Below are 19922 nucleotides of genomic sequence, written 5' to 3' on the forward strand. Positions count from 1 at the left end.
CAACTTAAACCCTAATTTGTCTCGGTGTGTTCTACATCTATATCCTCAATAAGATGTCTTAAACTAGGCCTAAGAATGCCTAGAATGGGATGAGGATGGAAAGATGCACACTTAAAAGCATTTTCAGAAAGACAGAGTCCCGCTCGAGCGCAAGTTTTCCCGCTCGAGCGGTCATGCAACAAAGGTACACGCTCGAGCGTAAACTTTCCCGCTCGAGCGTACTGTAAAAGTACTGGATGGGTGAAATCTCCGCTCGACGCCCGCTCGAGCTTGAGACATGACTCCGCTCGAGCGCCCGATCCTCCGCTCGAGCGGACTGTAAAATAGTGCAGAGTGAGACATGACTCCGCTCGAGCGCCCGATCCTCCGCTCGAGCGGACTGTAAAACAGTGCAGAGAGATGCTGGATGCTCGGATTCCACGCTCGAGCGTCACTTTCCACGCTCGAGCGGAAGTGCAAAATCTGGAAAACCCAGATTGCACCTCCAAGCCAAAACCAAGTCTCAAATGCATCAAAACCAATCATCTTGGGCCCATTTTCTGGAAAACATTTATAAACACATAGAATAACATGGTTCAAAGCTCAATTTGAGAAATCAAAGCCCAAGGGTGTTTAATTCAAACCCAATTTCAAACCAATTTCAAGAACATTATGAACATGCAAACATGCATGAATTCAAATCATTTTGAAGCTTCAATTTGATGCTCTAGGGAGCCAATTGATCCAAAAACAAGTTGAAAACATGGACCATTACAAAATTATGAACATGCATGTGAGGAATTATGAACTGCAACTTCAAAACTTCAATATATGTACATGCATGCAACAATTAAGCTTCAATTCAACAACAATGAACCAATTCATGACTTAGTTCTACAATGAAGCATGAATCATGCAAGAACAACTCAAGGACACCATTAAGATGATGAATGATCTACCTTAGGTGTAGAATTAGAAGTGAGGGAGCTCAAATAGGCAGATACACTTCAGTTTAAAGCAATTCTTCAAGTTGACTAAGCCAAACCCCCAAGAACAATTCTATTCTCTCCCTCTCTCCCTCAAGGTCGGCAAGAACAAGAAGAAGGCTGAGGAAAATGTTTTTGGCTCAAGTATAGGGAGCTCAAGGTGTAGAGGTAGTGGCCCACTCAAGGGCAAAACGGTAATTAAGTCCAACTCTTTAATTAGCTTGTTTTAATCTAATTTAATCATACCTAACAGCTTTCAGATAATTATACCATAAAATCACATTAATTCTAAGGATCATAGAACATTAACCAATTCCCGGTTCGGCCGCCGATAAAGCCTTCAATTAGCAGTTTAAACACAAAACACAAACAGATCAAATAATCAATCAACAGATAAAATGCAATTCAAACAAATGTACTTATTCAATCCAGTTCCAGTTTTCAGTCAGTCAGTTCAATACTTTAATCAGTTCAATTATCAGTCACAATCAGTTCAGTTTAACGGTAATCAATGTTTAACGGTAAGCAGTGGTGAGGGTTATTATATGGGGATATATTTTCTGAGTACCAACACGTGGCAAGGTGACGCCGGCGTGTCAGCCGAGGTGCCACGTGTCCTGGTCGTGATGCCGAGGTGATCTCGGCAAGGCCGAGGTTATCTCCGAAGATATCGGAAACCGAGATAAGCGGATAAGGGACAAGAGTCCTAGAATGAAGAGGGAACTCAACTTGGATATGGACAAGAGTCCTAGATTGGGAGAAGACTTCAGTTTGGGTAAAGATAAGACTCTTAGAGAGTTTATCCTAATCCCATTGGGAGTCCCAGATTTGCAGTAATCCTAAGTCCATTAGGGTCATGCTCCTTTTGGGACTAGAATTGTATTGGCTATAAAAGAGAGGCACCCCCATGGGTCTAAGGTATGCTTTTGATACTCAAGCTTGTGAGTTTAGTACTTGATTTATCTTTGAGAGATATACTGACTTGATCGTCGGAGTGCCCCCGGGTGGTCGAAACCACCGCGGGATTCTTATATTTCTGTTGCAGGTCCGTCAGGTGCCATCTATTCTGTCAGTGCTCTCCAACTGATTACTAAGCGGACAGTGTGGTCGGAAAATCACCCACACATGAACCCATTAATTTAATCAACAATTTCTGTTACTTTAAGGTAGCATGTTGAACAACATGGTTAGCCCCAATGAAATGGAGCAAATGCCTAATGTGAACATGAAACTAGCTAACTTTTATTGAGGCAAACTATTATGCGAGTGATTCAAAACATGTGTTAAAAATCCATCACACACAACATTATGGATTATTTGAGTGCCGACAAAAATGTAATGATGGATACTAAACATTTCTCGATCAGGTTGATAATTAGGGACATGAAAAATTAGGTAATGATGGATACTAAAAAGTTGTGTTCTTCGTACAGTGTATATAAAGGAATAGTCAGGGCTAAGATATTTTTAGGATTGCTTTAAAAAATTGATTTTTTAATTTTTTTTTAAAAAATGTGTAAAAAAATAAAGATATTATGTGATTCAAAATAAGCTCAAAGTCAAAAATTGACTTTGGGTGTTTTGTGAAGTTGGTTAAAAATTGATTTTTTTGATTTTATTTTTTATTTTTCTTGAAAAAAAAATGTAAATAATGTGAGAGATGATGCGACTCAAAATGAACTAAAAGTTAGAAGTGACTTTTAATCCATTTCTCAAAAGATGTATTTTAACCATATTTCCAAATTAGCCATTAGAGATTACTGTTTTATAGGGAACAATTCAAAGAATCTAATCAATTTGATGGTCTAAACCAAAACAAGGTCTTAGTAGTTTGTGTTTTGATTTTCATTATCCACGGTATCTTAAATATGACTATAAATTGCAAGGATGACAGAGAGGTCCTGTGATCTGACAAAAAAATAAAAAAGAGAGGACACACATATCACAACACATGCGGCCCTACTCTTTGTCACATCACTAGCACTCTCTTTAGAGCTCTAAAATTGAAGCTTTCAATCTTTATTCCTATAAATAAACAGGTTTAAGGGCATAAATATCATTAACAATAATCTGATGGATAAATGATCAACCACATAAATAACTACATAAAATATAAGTGGAGTAACATTATTTAAATATAAAAGAAAGTTCTATAAAAGATAATGTCGTATTTTATTTTTTTGTAAAATTTGTTTTATATTCTTGTAATTAAAATTTTGGAATTACCGACAGCATTACCATTGTCCAAAAAAATATATATATTTTATTTTTTATATGAGGATAATTTTTTTTTTTCAAACATTTATACAAGCATGAACCTTCCAAAATTGGGACCTGAAGCAACTAAAAACTATTCAATTAACCTTGGACCCCACTAATGATGTGTTTACCTTTATTTATTGTGATCAATTTTGTGTCTATATAATTATTAATTGTTTGATTGAAGTTGAGAAAACAAATAACAATTTGGTCATATAATCTCGTCAAATAATTAGGTCTCATTTTTTTAGTGGAGGCAAATTGAATAGACAGTTTATTAAAAGTCTATTTTGATCTGATGATCTGATCTATTTATTACGTATTAAATTGATTCTATAATTGTAATTACATTTTTTCATCATATTTTTTCTTAAAAAGAGTGAATGATTTATAAATTATTTTAAAAATTGACTATCCATTTTTTCAAAAATAAAAATAATGAAATAATGCAATTAATTAACGAACCAATATGATTTTTATGGGAATAATCAATACATGAATATTTATAAAATGAACTGGAAATAATCAGCCTCTTTTTTCAATATAGCTAACCATAAAGGACTAGAGATCAAATTTAATGTGGTCATCATCCAAAACCACCAATAATTACCAAAACAAAACATATTAAAAAAATAGATCATACTAACACAAAAAGATTATTGAAGTCAATGAGCGGGAAACACTGTATCTGAGAAGGATACTATATAGTAACTGTTTATTAGAATACTAAAATGATTTTGTAGCAGTCAAAGATAGTATAATATAATTATATTTATTCTTAAAAGATGATGTGAGACAGCATAAGCTGAAGAATTAAGCAGCCATCATGAGTCAATGAAGATGGAAGTTGACTCATGATGGAAGTTCCAACCAACAAGTGTGTGTGTGTGTGTGTGTGTGTGTGTGTGTGTGTGTGTGTGTGTGTGTGTGTGTGTGTGTGTGTGTGAGAGAGAGAGAGAGTGTTGGCTACATATTTTGTAAAAGCCAGTTACAGTTCGACACGTGGCATAGTAAGGGTAATAAAGGAAGGTTATTCAAGCCTTTAATCCTGATCGTACACGTGACAATAAACATTGGTCCTCACATGATCCGAGTAACACTAGATCAAATAAACGGGATGCAAGATGACGTGTCTTCAAACGGTTACTCATATTCAAATCTAAGTACAAGAGGGAAGCTCAACTGCCAGTAATGGCGTAATGGAGCTACTTGTAAGGAAGCATGACCAGCGATCATGGAGGAGCAGTTCGACAGTTCGAAGTGCAGTTCGAAGGTCATCACTGACGAGTATAAATAGCAGGGTAGCCCCCAGAAAGAGGGACGGACTCAGACCATACAAACCAGTCATTTACTTCATATATTTTCTTTCCAGTCATTTACATTTCCAGTCCTTAAATACCTGTTCTTTAAATACCTGCACTTTAAATACTCGCACTGCACTTCGATTCATAGGAGTAGCTTCAAGTAGATTCAAGTAGATTGCTGTTGTAAACCTCTCCGAGGCTGAGTTCGGACCGTTGTAAGTGTTCATTTTTATGAAATACTTCAATTGTTCTTCATATTACTGTTATTTCTCTTAATTTCTCCTAAGTCAAGCCACCAGTAAAAGTCCTCTTCATTGAGGCTGAAAAGAACTAAAACACAATCGTCTGATAATTGGTTGGCAATTATAATTTCTGTAAGGACTGATTGATCCTTGCTGGCACGCTCACATTCACAAAAATACCCTTCGAAAAGCCAAAAAGCCAACATATATTTTTGGCACGCCCAGTGGGACGTCAAGTGTAATAAATGGAAAATGAATTGGATTTGTCCATTTCGAATAGTCTAGATGAAATTTATTGGCGTAAACAAGAAATTTTGGATCTTCAAGAAGAGATCCATTTTCTTAATGAAATAAATTTCCATCCCTTACAATATTATTTGGTGGAAGAAAAAAGACACCATTTAATTGGAGAAATTCATCAACTTGATATGGAAATTCGCCAATGGAATGATGAGTTATCAACTCTCACTACCAAGTCTTTAACTGAGGCCTTAATGGCCGGAATTGGTGAATTTTTTCAGAATTTTTCCATGGTTAAAAATAGCAAAAGCAAAGAATTGATTTCATCAATGGCTCGGGGGGTTCAAGAATCCGTTTTTAAAGAGCCAAATTATGAAATTAACATAACGAAAGAGCATGTTTTTGAGCCAAATTTGGCTAAGAACGATGTTTCATACATGGCTCGGGGGGTCCAAAAATCAAATTTTAGAGAGTCAAGTCATGAAAATAACATTCTTATGGGGGATTTTCATAAGCCATTAATGGCTAACATGGAAAAACAACCTACTTTGCCAAAGAATTATGAAAATCAATTCGGCGAAAGTCATGTTTTCAAACCAAACATGGTCAAGAATAATGAACAAACCACTGTTCATGAATTCAAATTTTTTGACATTATTCAAAATGTCAAAAAGTATGAATTTTCATGGTCACACTATACCATGACTTTTAGTGTTCAAAATCCTTTTTGGATTTGTGGTTCACATCAAAATATAATTCTGATGATGTGGCTAATAAAATTAACAAATTGTTCTTATGAGTTCGAAGCACTAAGAACAAGGGATGACCATTTAAAATGCATGAACTTGGCTAGAAAAAGCCTGTGCATTTAAATAAATGGTTGAGAATGGCTTATCTTTTCAAATTGATGGCCAATTGTTTGTATGTACACAATCAAAGCATCGAAGATACATTCGAAGCATCAAGAGTTGTTTCGAAGGTTGATTACTTCACATTCGAAGCTGTATAAAGCTTTGAAGATACATTCGAAACATCAAGAGTTGTTTCGAAAGTTGATTACTTCACCTTCGAAACTGTATAAAACTTTGAAAACTTTCGAAATGTGTACATCTCTTCAAATATATGTAAAATGGCAATTAATTAGTTGTCGAATAATGCCTGTTGTTGGCATCATAAGTTGGCTCGAAGAACAACAGTTTTGGTGTCTTCGAAGAATTAATAATTGGTTCGAAGCACAAAATTAATATTTTCATTAATTATGTGTGAACCAGAACATACAAGTTTTGAATAACCACAATGTTGGCCAAAAACAGCTTCGAAAGCCGTTTTGCCATAAGTTGCTTCGAAAGCCGTTTTTCCATAATTTTATAAGCTTCGAAGCACTCTATCTTGTATCAACAACAGCTTCGAAGAAATAATAATGGTGGTTGTGAACCTTCGAAGCTTTGTCGAGTATTTTTGAGGATGTAATTCGTCTTTGGTCGGTTCCATCGACCTTCGAAGAATGATTTTGGTCCTTTATATCACTTTCGAAGCTTGTTACTAGTAATAATTCGAGTCATCTTATCATAATTTCATACTCATTCGAAGCACTTTATTGGTGTTGTTACATCATTCGAAGCACTTTGCTGCTTAGGTTAGTCATGTGCTTGGTTCGGCCCTTCAAAAATTCAAATAAACATCATTTTTAAGGGCCGCGGGGGGTAATGTTAACACCATAAATCTGCAATTTTTATTATTATTTATTATTTATATAATTGCAGGACACGTGGCATCCTCTTATTCATTTGGAAGTTAAAAGAAGTTATAGAGATAATGGAGAAAATGAATGACAAAGTGGATGAGTGGGAGGACAAAGTGGATGAGTGGAAGGACACATGGCAAGACAAGAATGAAGATGGAAGAAATGGGTAGTTACTAAGTAGTTATTGCTGTATTTTTTCTTCTATAAATAGCCATTAATGGCTACATTATAAAGGATCCAGAACTTAAATCAAAGACACTTGATTTCAATATTTATTGTCATTTTCCTTATCTTAGGAGTAGTTTAACATAGATTTATATTTCGAAGCATTTATTTTCAGCATTTCCATTTCGAAGCATTTTATGCACTTTCTTTTCGAAGCATAGGAGTAGAGGTAAGTAATTATTACTTCGATTGTTCACTCAATCATCTTTCTCCGTTCCCCATTCTTCTTTTAATTTTTCTTTTCTTTACACTTGGCAATCTTGAAGTCCTCTTCGTTGAGGCAAAAGAACCGTCAACACAATCGCTTGATAATTGGCTTGAATTTAATCTGTAAGGATTTTTCAATCCTTGCTGGCACGCTCGCATTTATGATATTTTCCTTCGTAGGAAAAATAAGCCAACATTTTAGCCAACATTTTTTGGCACGCCCAGTGGGACTTAATTAAAAATGGCTAGAAGAAGACGACAAGGAGAAAATGAACGCTTCGAAGAAGGCGTGGAAGGAGAGGTAGAAATACCAAATCCAGAGGATAATGTGGTAACACATCCTGTGGAAACTCCTGTATTGTCAGAACCCATGGTCGAGCAGACCAGTACTTCTGGACAAGAACCATATGTTCATATTATTGGACAAAACCAAGGAATTGGACCGTCCACTATGCCAACAAATCCATGGGATGGTTTAGTGAATGCCATGGGACAACAACTAATGAACACAATGGAAAGGTGGGCAACATCCTTTTTGGATCGAATGAATAACCACCAACCAACAAACACAAGACAAACGGAGGAAGTTGTAAATGTCCCCCAACAAAGATTGGCTAGAGAAAAACAGCCTATGCAAGTTAATGGTCAAACTAGTACCCAAAACTTTGAAAGACCATCACCTCAGTCTTGGTATGAACCCATTTCAAGGCCTATAGCAGGCCAAAATACCTCAGCACTTAATAATGAAGCCACACAAGTTGGTGGATCTGGCCAAGTACAAGAAATTGGTGTAAGGATGGTTACAAATCCTATGTTCGAAGCCATACCTGGCACAAGAGGGTACACCAATCCCTTATTCGAATTTACACCCGGGGGGTTGGAGGGTTTTCCTACAAATGGTAGAGACACGACACCTGTCCCAGCACCTGTTGCAGGTCCTTTCGCAGGTCATGCTCAAAGAGGTTACCCATACCCTCAACAGCAACCTGCACCGCAAGGACAACCAGCCCCAAATTTACCACCTTATGGACCAAGAGGACCACAAGCACAAGTTTATCCACCAAATCCTGTGTTTGCTCCTCCAGTAGTGGTTCAGCAGGCACAAAATATGGTCCCTAGAGACCAGATTGTTGATATTGTTAGGGAGATATGTGGACCAATGGCTCGGGGGGTCCAGACTCCTATATACAGAAAACCATACCCAGAATGGGTAGATAGGGTACATGAATACCCAAGGGGATTCAGGATACCAGATTTTACCCTTTTTTATGGGACTGGAAATCAATCAACGATAGAACATATTGCTAGATTTGCTGCTCAATGCGGTGAATTCACTAACCATGATTATATGAAACTGAGATTATTTCCAAATTCCCTAACGGGAGGAGCATTTGTATGGTACATCAACCTTACACCTGGCTCCATTCAAAATTGGCAACAAATGGAAGAGGCATTTCATGCCCAATTCTTCCAATCAGAACCAGAAGTATCTATGGCAGATTTGGCTAGGTTGAGTCAAAGGCCTGAAGAAAAGGCTACTCAGTTTATTGCCAGATTTAAAAGGGCTCGAAATAAATGTAGAGTCATCCTGCCAGAGCCAGAATTCGTCAGATTGGCTCAAAATGGTTTAGAATTCAGGCTTCGAAAGAAGTTTGATTCAACTGAATTCAGAGATTTGGTCGAACTGACCTATAAGGTGTCTCGATATGAAACATTATTAGAAGAGGAACAAGATCGAAATAATGCATCATATAAGACATATTATAGAGATCCTAATTATGAAATAGATGCAGCAGAGATTGTAGGCAAAGAACCTGTAATCTGTGAAGCATTAATTCGTAAGGATACAACTATAGACCAGCAGTTTAAAAAGAAAGACTTTCACAGAAAATACTCTTTCGATTTAACAAAAGCAGATGACATCTTTGATCATTTGCTCGCGGCTAATTTCCTTAAGTTGCCTAAAGGAGTAAAACTACCATCTCCGGATGAACTGAAAGGAAAAGTATACTGTAAATGGCATAATTCTTGGTCTCACTCGACTAAAAACTGTATTGTTTTTCGAGACAGGATCCAAGAACAGATTCGGAAAGGAAGTTTGAAGTTCTCAGCTAAAACAGAAAAAGCCATGGGAATTGACAGTGATCCCTTTCCAGAAGTTGGAGAGGCAGCAGCCAATGTCATTACATCAGATTTCCAGAACTTGTCCTTGACAGAATTGGAGGAAGTCAATGTGCAGATGCATGTTGCTAATCAAACCAACGTCAAGAAGAATACTAGAAGACTACCAGTTATTGAACAAGGTTCCTCACACCAGATGGAATGTTCTGATGAAGAGTCACTGGATGATGATTCTTTAGAAGCAGCAGTGATGCAGAGAATGTGCCCCAGGTGCAGACTCAGTTACAAGTGGTTGAAGGGGCTTCCAACTGATGGGAAGCAATACTACAGGGATGTTCAGAGACGTCCTAAATCAACCAATGCTTACAACAAAAGGCCGTATCCGGCTAGTGATAGGCAGAGACCACCAGTGGTTGAGCCTGTGGAAAACAGAATGCATGACAAAGGCAAGGAACTCTTGCATGAATCCAGACCACATAACTATTATAGAATGCAGAGTAGCCATTCTGAAAGAAAGCTGGAGAGGAGTTCAGTCCATGGAATCAAAGCCAGAGATTGGCTCCCTAGATCAGTTTCACGCAGGACAGAAAATGGTCACCCTTATCGAAGGTCTGAACCAGATTCAAAACATGAGGACAAAACTAAGCACTTACCTTCACGGCCAGTTTCGAAGATGGCTTCAAAGGTGGAAAAAGGCAGGTCAGCTTCTGAATCAGTAAGCTCATGGGTACCTGGGGTCCCGGATTGGTTTGTAATGCAAAACAAACCTAGGGAGGTACGTGCTTATGGAGATACTGTAAACCAAGGCAGGATGATCAAGCCTCCTATGGTGGCTCCGAACAACTGGGTACTGCTTAAACACCCAAAGACGAGGGAACCCGACATGATCCCAGTCATCTCAAGATCACAGAGGAGAAAAATTCAGCGCAGGTACACCCAGTACCAAAAGGATCTGAAGGAAGGTGGAGAAAATTCTTCATCAGTCAAAACGGAAGGGAGGAAGAACCTAAAATCAGACCATGCTCCAAAGCCAGTTCCACAGAGCACAGTGGTCTGCAGCCGAGAACAGTTGGCCAAGGTTCATTCTGAACTGAAAACCAGAGAAAAGGCCAGTTTGGTAGGGTTGGAGAAAGCTCTGATGGAAACAGATAGTGAGACTGAAGAAGAGATTAGCGTGAGTCAGAAGAAAGAGGTTGTGGAGGAAGAGATGTTTGAAGCCTTCATGGCTGAGCAAACGTTTCTGACTAAAGAGCCAGTTGAGAAAAATCCTTCGAAGGGATCAGTTAGTGATGAAATACCAGAATGCATCATGCAGGATGTTTCTGAGGAAGTCAACCAAAGTAACCAAGAGGGGAAACAAGTACAGCCAGCCATCCAGTTTGGCTCGTTTCCCCCAGTATCAGTAAACATGGTGCACATATTGCCACAAGAATTTCAAGCTGGAGATGAGAATCAAGAGGGGCAGGAAGCTGACCCAGTTCAGATCTCCAGTGAAGATTCACAAGCAAGTATGGTGCAAGATAACTTCGAAATGGTCATCCCGATGGAAGATGGATATGAGAGTGAAGAGGTGGTAAGCATCAATCTATCATATCCATTTGAGTACCCCTCGGATTCGATGACACAGCACGTCAGGCCCTTGTACATCAAAGCTTTCTTTGATGGGGTACAGCTGAACCGAGTCCTAGTAGACAATGGGGCAGCAGTGAACCTACTCCCGAAATCTTCTTTGAAGAAACTAGGGAAAAAGAATCCCAGGTTGATACCAACCAGCACAACCATTGCTGGATTTGCTGGAGATAAACAAATGGCTCAGGGGATTCTACCCATTAATTTAAGTGTGGGAACCAGGGATTGTATGACAGCATTTTTCGTAATCGACAGTAATGCTAAATACAATGCTTTGCTTGGAAGGGACTGGATCCACACTAACAAGTGTGTGCCTTCTTCTTTACATCAGAAAATCATGATGGCCTTGGGCAATGGAGAGACAGAGGAGATCGACGCAGATCCTCAACCCTTCATAGCCTGTGCAGACTTTGCGGAGGCTAAATTGTATATTGAGGGAGTGACACCTCTCAGTATACTGATGAAAGATGACAATTCAGCCGAAGTGACGGCTGATGAAGAGGTGACACACCTGAAGCACTTAGTCCAAAAAAGTGCTGGTGAAGAGGTTGTCCTTAGAGATGACAATGATGCCTGGTTATAGGCAAAGAGAGGAATCACCAGAAGCCAAGTCCTTGGCTTTGATCAAGTTTTCAGCATTGGACATAAAAGCAATAGTCCAGAAAGTTCAGGAGCAAGAGAGAGAGGCCATGATAATTGGCTGCAAACAGCAGCAGCAACAGGCTAGAGTCTTGACTCTTGGTAAGTACTGTGCCTTGGACATTGAAACAAAAGTCCAAGAAATACAGGAAGAGGAAGCCTTGTGGACAGATTTTGTCTATGAGGAGGAGGGCAGAGATATTGAACTGAAGAACTTAGGGGCAGAACCAAGCTCGAAGATCACTTCAAAGGCAGCAGAAACTAGAGGGAGTTCTCATGCACAAGATCCTTTAGAAGAAGTAAATCTAGGGGAAGGTTCTGTACAACAGCCCACTTATGTAAGTGCTTGTTTGAATGCTCTGGACAGAAACCAGCTTTTGGTTGTTCTGAAGAAATACAAAGATTGCTTTGCATGGTCTTATAATGAACTACCAGGATTGGACAGGTCATTAGTGGAACATAGGCTCCCTATGAAGCCTAATTTCAGGCCCTATAAGCAGAAACCAAGAAGGATGAGTCCAGAAGTAATTCAGAAGGTCAAGGAAGAGATCCTTAGACTCCTCAAGGCAGGTTTTATTAGAACAGCCAGGTATGTTGAGTGGCTATCTAATATTGTGCCTGTAGTCAAGAAGAATGGCAAAATGAGGGTATGTATCGATTTCAGAAATCTAAATCTAGCAACTCCCAAAGATGAGTACCCTATGCCTATAGTGGACTTGCTGGTAGATAGTTCAGCAGGTCACCAAGTCTTGTCAATGATGGATGGGCATTCCGGCTACAACCAAATATGCATTGCAGAGGAAGATATCCACAAGACAGCGTTCAGATGTCCTGGGAATATTGGCACCTTTGAGTGGGTTAAAATGCCATTTGGTCTAAAGAATGCTGGAGCTACATACCAAAGAGCCATGAACACTATCTTTCATGATCTTATTGGAGGATATCTGGAATGTTATATTGATGATATTGTAGTTAAATCCCAATCCATGAAAGAGCACCTGTTTCACTTAGAAGCAGCTTTTGAAAGGATGAGGAAGTTCAAGTTAAAGCTCAATCCTCTTAAATGTGCTTTTGGGGTATCATCTGGAAATTTCTTGGGCTATGTTGTTCACAAGAAAGGAATACAGATTGATCAGAATAAAGCCAAAGCAATCATCGAAGCCAAACCCCCATCAAGTAAGAAAGAATTACAAAGGTTCCTGGGGCAGGTTAACTTTCTTCGAAGGTTCATTTCTAACACTGCAGGGAAAACTAAAATATTTTCTTCCTTGTTAAGGCTGAAAGATGAAGAGGAATTTGTGTGGACAGCAGAGCATCAGATTGCTTTCGAAGGTATCAAGGCCTACTTGGCTAAACCTCCAGTGCTGATGCCACCAAAGGGGAACAAGCCCTTGAAGTTATACATAGCTGCAGCAGAGGATTCATTGGGAGCTTTCTTAGCCCAAGATAATGAAGAAGGCAAGGAGCAAGCTATTTATTACCTTAGTAGGTTTTTAAGTTCGTGTGAATGTAAATACTCAGCTGTTGAAAAACTGTGTCTTGCTTTGTATTTTGCTGCAATAAAATTAAGATATTATCTTTTGCCTACAACTGTCTTGGTAATTGCAACCACAGATTTGGTTAAATATATGTTATCTAGACCAATGTTGAGGGGAAGAATTGGCAAATGGATACTTGCCTTATCAGAATTTCATCTAGAATATGTCCCTCAAAGGGCAGTAAAAGGGCAGGTTTTAGCCAATTTCTTGGCAGACCATCCATCTCAAACTGAGAACCAGGAGATCATGGAACTTGGTATGACCAGTGTTGAGCCATGGCAAATGTGGTTCGATGGGTCGAAAGCAAATGGGTTAATTGGAATTGGTATTGTAATCAAGTCTCCACAGGGGACAGAAACTACCCATGGTTTTAGAGTGGATGAAGCTACCTGTTCCAATAACCAGGCTGAATATGAAGCCTTAATTGTGGGACTAGAGATTCTTATTGGATTACAAGTACATGCAGTTGACATATTTGGGGATTCTCAATTGGTGATTAACCAAGTGAAAGGAATTTTCAAGTGTCAAAGCATAAGTATCTTGCCATATTATGTTGTTGCATTACATTTGCTTTCTCAGTTTCAAATAGCAAATGTAACCCATGTTCCAAGATTCTTGAACAATAGAGCCAATGATGTGGCTCAAAAGGCTTCGAACTTCAAGAGAAGGGATAATACCCAAAGGGACATAAGCCAAACAACATATCAGAGATTAATTCAACCTTTGAATAAAAGGAATGTGATCTTGGAAGTCAATCATAATGACTTACAAGAACAAGATTGGAGGCATCCAATAATGCAGTACTTGGTTGGTCCATCTTCGAAGGCCAGTAGAAAAGTTAAATTGCAGTCTATGCAATATATGATATATGGTAATGCTCTCTACAAAAGGGGGGGAGATGGCTTATTGTTGGAATGTCTAGGCCCAAAAGAAGCATTAACAGCCATGGCTGAGGTTCATGAAGGCATCTGTGGTGCTCATCAACCTGGTGTAAAAATGAGATGGTTGCTTCGAAGGCATTCCTATTATTGGCCAACCATTCTTAAAGACTGCATAGAATATGCAAAGGGGTGTCAGGCATGTCAAAAGCATGGCACAATAAGGCACGTGCCCATAACTGACCTACATGCAGTAGTAAAGCCTTGGCCATTCAGAGGGTGGGCCATGGATATGATGGGAAAAATACACCCACCTTCTTCGAAACATCATTGTTTCATTCTAGTGGCCACTGACTACTTCACTAAATGGGTCGAAGCTAAGCCATACAAGGCTGTAGACCAAACAGAGGTTATTGGTTTTATTAAAGATTTGATCCATAGATTTGGAATCCCGCAAACCATAACAGTTGATAATGGAACTGTGTTTGATGGGAAGATGGTGAAGGCTTTTGCGGCAGAATTTGGAATTAGCCTTGTTAATTCCACACCCTATTATGCACAAGCTAATGGTCAAGCTGAGTCATCCAATAAGTCCTTGAAAAAAGGAATACAAAAGGTTGTGGATGACAATCCCAGGGATTGGCATAACCTATTGTTGGATGTTCTGTGGGCATATAGAACCTCACCGAGGTCAAGCACAGGGGTCACTCCTTATGCCTTGGTGTATGGACATGACGCAGTCTTACCAGTAGAGATTAATGTCAAATCTTTGAGAGTAAGATGTCAAGATCAATTGAATCCTGAACAATACCATCAAAGTATGTGCTTAGAATTAGAAGGCATAGATGAAGCCAGAATTTTGGCATTAAATAGCATTCTTTTCCAAAAGAAGAAAGCAGCCGAGAATTATAATAAGAAAGTCAAACACATTGGCTTTGATGAAGGTGATTTGGTATGGAAGACAATACTCCCAATTGGGATTAAAAGCCATAAGTTTGGCAAATGGTCACCTAATTGGGAAGGTCCATATCAAATTCATAGGGTTCTGCCTTTCGGAGCATACCATTTAAGAAATTTGAATGGTTATGTACATCCCAAAAAGATTAATGGCAGATATCTAAAACCTTATTTTCCAACCGTTTGGGAGACACAAGGGATAGAGTAAACACCATATGCAAAAACACAAAGCTTGTTCAAATTATATTCAAAATAGTGTGCTTTCATAAAGAATCAAGTACATTATGCCACAAGTTGGCCCAAAAATCATTACAATGCTTTAATTGTTTTTGTACAATAGCTTTCCTATTACTAAGGGAAGGAAATAATTGAATAGCTGCAGCCATGTTTTCTTTTCGATCAGCCAGTCCTTGATTGGTGATGTGCAATTTCTTATCAGTTCGAACCAAGGCTTGGTTTACTGCAGCTAACTCCTCTTCGAGCTGAGCTTTCTTCTCCAGAAGTTGGACTCGAAAGTGGGAGGCAGAAGAGTGTTGTTCTTTCAGAGTTGATACTTCAGTATGCACTTGAGAAACAAAACTCTGGTCCTTAACCAGCTTATCATCCGCAGCTTTAGCAGCATGGCAAATGTTGAGATAGAAATCAATAGTAGCTGCAGCCTGAGATAGATGACTTGAAACACTCATGGCAGACTGCTCAGCAATGTTACAGCATTGAAGGAACCCGTTCCTGATGATAGGCCTTTGTAGAGCCTCGAAGGGGATCCTCGAAAAGGAAGTCAACAGTTGCAAGCATGTGTCCAAATCTACTAAAGGTACAAAAGGCTTGTTGCTGGAGGAAGGAGAACTCTCGAAGATTTCCAAAAGGGAGTTAGCCAAGGCTAATGGCTCAGCTTCAGTAGTAGAAGTAGGAGAGGTAGAAGGAATGTCAAAAAGACTAGCTAGTCTTTCTTCAAAAATGTCTACCTCATCCCTTGATATGAAGGGCATAGAGAGTGTTGTGGTGGAAGACACAAAGGGCTGCATAGGGATGAGAAAAACAGATGGAGCATCTTTGGCAGCCTCTATGGTCTTGGCCACCAGCAAATCAAGTGAGGAAGGGCTGGAAGTAGGCATTGGTGATGAGTCATGAATTGAAAAATTATCGGCATCCCCTGAAGGAGAATCAACTGCCATGCGAGATGAAGTAGCAGTAGGAGGAAGAGTGAGGATCGAAGAAACAAACTGAGGCAGATCAAGAGTCAAGAAAGGGAGGTATGGCTCTAAGCCAAGGAAAAGAGATGCAGGGATACTCGGCCTCGGTAAAGACGTATCGAATATAGGCTTAGGAAGTGGGAGCGTGATTTGAATGGTTTTCACGCGTTGCATCTGATCAACTTCGACTGAAATTGGGGAAGTTTCCGTTGGGAAGATTAATGCAGTGGTCGTTGCTGTAAAAAGAAGAAAATGTGAGGTAATGTCAAGTCTTAGTCTTGAAAAGTCGACAAGAAAAGAATAAAGGCATGCAGAAACTTACTTGTCCCAAGGAATTGTTGCTGCTGCCTCTCCTCAGCTCTTTCAAGAACAACTATGGCTTTGGGATATTCTTGTTCTACAACCTCATGGATGGGATCTTCAAACGAGCTGGTAGCTAGAACAGTGATCTTCCTCCTCTTTTCTATTACTTGAGCAATTGTCTCGGAATCAGAATCTTCGGTAAAATCGGAAGGAGAAACGGTAATTTTTCTTCTCCTTTTCCTTTGAGTTGGAATCATTCGCTCCTCCATTGTCTTCTCGACCTTTTTAGGTTGGGGTCCAGACTCTTCAAAAGTGAGCTTCTCCTCTTCTTCCCTAGCGGCTATCCCCTCTTGAGCCAATTGAGGGTCTCTTTTGTTTCTTTTCAAGGGAGACTCCTGTTCTTGATCATTTTCTTCTTCCTCCATCTCTGGAAGTTCAGTTTTTTCCCTTTCTAGCTCAAAGAGTCTCTTCTTCTTTTGTTGTTGACCACCTTCATAAAAGAAGGATTAGAGATAAGATAGCAAGCATTATATGAAGAGGTTAGAGAAAAGGAGAAAGGGGTACATACTTCGAGTGACTCTGGGAGGAATTGAAGCAGCAGAAGTAAACTGAGTTGTAGCAGTTACTGTAATTGGAATAGTGGAAGAAATGACAGTCTCAGCTTCTTTGGGCTTGGGCACATCCAGCACCTCCAATAGGTTTTGAGAGGAGATGGCCAAATAAACTTCCATGTTGCTCACCCACCAATTTTGATATCTCTTCAATTCAGTACCATGAGGGGAGAAAGGGATGAACTCAAAACTGGCCAAATCATCCATAAACTTGAAGGTTGCCCCTTCTAATCTCGATTTTCGAACCTTCAAATCCCTCTTAGTAAGACTCAGATTGGTGTTGCTGCAAAGAGGTATTGGAACTCCTTGTGTGAGGCCAAATTGTCTAGCAAATTGAGCAGGACAATAAGGCTCAGCTATGCATTTATAGGCTCTGGGGTTGGTGGTCCCAATAAACAGTTCCCTAGGGATCAGTAGGGAAGCCCACATATCTTTATGAATAGGCAAAGCACAGAGCCTATCACTAAGGAAGTGATTTAACCAGGTTGGACCTATGCTAGCTTCGAAGGGACGGAAACGATGATCAGGAAGAGCAACTGGTAGTTGATGAAAGAAGGAGAAATAAAAGGCAAAAGTAGCTGGATAAAGTGAAGCATTGGCCAGTTTTATGCCATGAGTGAGGGAGTGTAGCCCAGAAAATTTAAGACATTTGGATTGTAGTTCAGAAAAATAGGCAAAGAGCCAAAGCTGAAGAATCCAAAATGGTCCCCCTTGATTGGCATCTAGGGGTTTCTCACAAAAGAGGGAACAAACTCTATATACATGACCCAGAATGTATGGGGCTAAGGCTATTCTTTTCTGCAAAACCAAGGCTTTGGCAAGAGGAGCAAATTCGAGCATGATTCTTTGGGAGGAGGTGCAGAAAAGAAATTTGCAAAGCCAATATAATAAAAAGGAAAAGAATTCCCTATCAGTTACTGGACCCATTCTTTTGTTCTCGACTCTAACAAAATCACTGTAAGATACATTAAGAGAGGGGAGGGAGAAAGGGACTACTAAGTCAGGAAAATCTGGTGTGATGGGGGTACCAATGGGGGATACTCCTAATAGGTGGCAAATATCAAGAACAGTGGGAGCCATCATCCCACACCTAAACTGAAAGAAATTGAAAATAGGGTTCCAGAAACATAAAGCAGCGGGGATTAGAAAAGGGTCTTCTGGGATAGTTACCCTAGATAGTCGAAGAGCATCAAGAAGGCAGAGTTCTTGAAGGTCCAATGTCCTAGCAGGGACAACTCGGTCGTACCATTCTTGCCACTCTGGTCTCATCGTGGGCCAGCATCGGTGAGGACGATTGACTTTCCAGCCTTGCCAGTCGAGACCACCTTCATACAGAAGGCATTGATTCTCCAAGCGAGGATATAGGGCGGGAAGCTCGGAAGGGATCTCCTTGAAAATAGGTCCTAGCACGTACTCTCGCTGCACATGGCGACGAGGGATAAAGAAACGCCCATCGATAGCACTTTTCTCATCACCCTTGTATTTCTCACATTCAGCATCAATAAGCCGCTTCAAAGCCACAGATGAGCTTACGCGCTCTATGGTCGGAACTTTTGATGGGGAAGAAGCCATTGATCGTGGGTTTTCGGAAAATATAGAAGGGAGTAGAGAGAAATGGAAATCCAAAGGGGATTTGAATGTGTAAGCAATTCCGGGGCACAGAGTGAAAAGGTTTTAAATAACTTTTGTGTGCGGGGATACATCTCGTAAGTCATTAAGTACTAAAACGTGCGAAAACAAGGAATCTCTTTCAACATCGATAATTTCTGGAGGGAAAAGCACATTGATGCCAGCTTCGAAGCCACATTTTGGCGCTAAAATTTCAAACAAAAACGGCTTCGAAATGCAGGAGCCGACTTCGAAGCATACTGCATGCTTAAAAATGTCTGAATATTCAAAGTATTGGTCTACTTCAAAAAATCTAAAGACCTGTTCGAAGTGATAACATTCGAAGCAAGCCCTAGAACTCTTTAAAGAAAAAAGGGCATTGTTCGGAACATCCAAACCAGTTATTGGTTTGAGCAAGAAGGAATTGCCATAGTTTGCCCTTCGAAGCCAAAAGAGATCAGTTTCAAATTGATTGGCTATATCAACTATGACCATATATTGGTTACAGTTAATATAAAGTCATTGAAATCAAAGTACTAAAATGATATCTGCCGGAATTGTCAATTTTACTCCATGAATTGGAAGAAGACATGATTGGTTCTTTTAGTACTTCATTAAACAGTTGATTCGAAGTATGAAATTGTTCAATTCAAAGTGATGAGTTAGCTTTTAGAGATAAAAGGAAACAGAGTCAAACAGTGTTAAGTACAGAAAGACTTTGTTTATTACATTAAGTAACTCTATCTCGGTACAAATTCAAGCTCATAAAAATAAGGAATAGAATAAATAACAAGGTCATGAAATTTTGTCCAGCAATGGTCAATAAATTTCTGTTCTTTCTTTATTATTTCTTCTATTTCTTCTAAAGTCGATTGCATAAGCTGATGAGCCCTCACTTCATAATAGAGTTCTTCAGCCTTTGCTTCGAAGGCCTCTTCCCTCGATTTTTGTTCCAAGTCATCTATAACCAAACCATCCCAGTACGTAGAATCTTTATTCCTGAAGTCATCGAGCTCTTCGATGAGATTCTCTGCTTCATATTGGGCATGAATTCGGAGAGATAAAAGTTCATCCAGATTTTGGATGGTGATCTTAGAATTCTGATGCCAGTAGAGGAGCACTGGGAGTTGGTCCAAAAACAAATGGAGCTCTGCTTGAGCAAGAGGGTTGAGGACATGACCCCTAGTGAGGATATCACAAGCCCATTGGAAATTCTTAAGAGGAATATCATCCTCAAGAACATTGAAGGGCAGGTGGGA

At 39.5% G+C, this 19922-nt stretch overlaps 1 protein-coding gene across 1 annotated transcript; it reads right to left on the reverse strand.

Annotated features, from left to right (window-relative positions):
- Positions 1–9477: 9477 nt before the first annotated feature.
- LOC145822823 (uncharacterized) lies at positions 9478–18627 on the reverse strand. Its single transcript, XM_082921101.1, has 5 exons — positions 18389–18627; positions 17013–17380; positions 16464–16934; positions 16028–16377; positions 9478–9540 (listed from the first exon to the last, which is right to left on the reverse strand). Exons 1-5 carry the CDS (start codon positions 18625–18627, stop codon positions 9478–9480), a joined length of 1491 nt encoding a protein of 496 aa, XP_082777227.1.
- Between the last annotated feature and the right edge of the window lie 1295 nt (positions 18628–19922).

This window comes from Camellia sinensis, chromosome 1, assembly GCF_055761805.1.
Source record: "Camellia sinensis isolate YWXY chromosome 1, ASM5576180v1, whole genome shotgun sequence".
Classification (NCBI taxonomy): domain Eukaryota; kingdom Viridiplantae; phylum Streptophyta; class Magnoliopsida; order Ericales; family Theaceae; genus Camellia; species Camellia sinensis.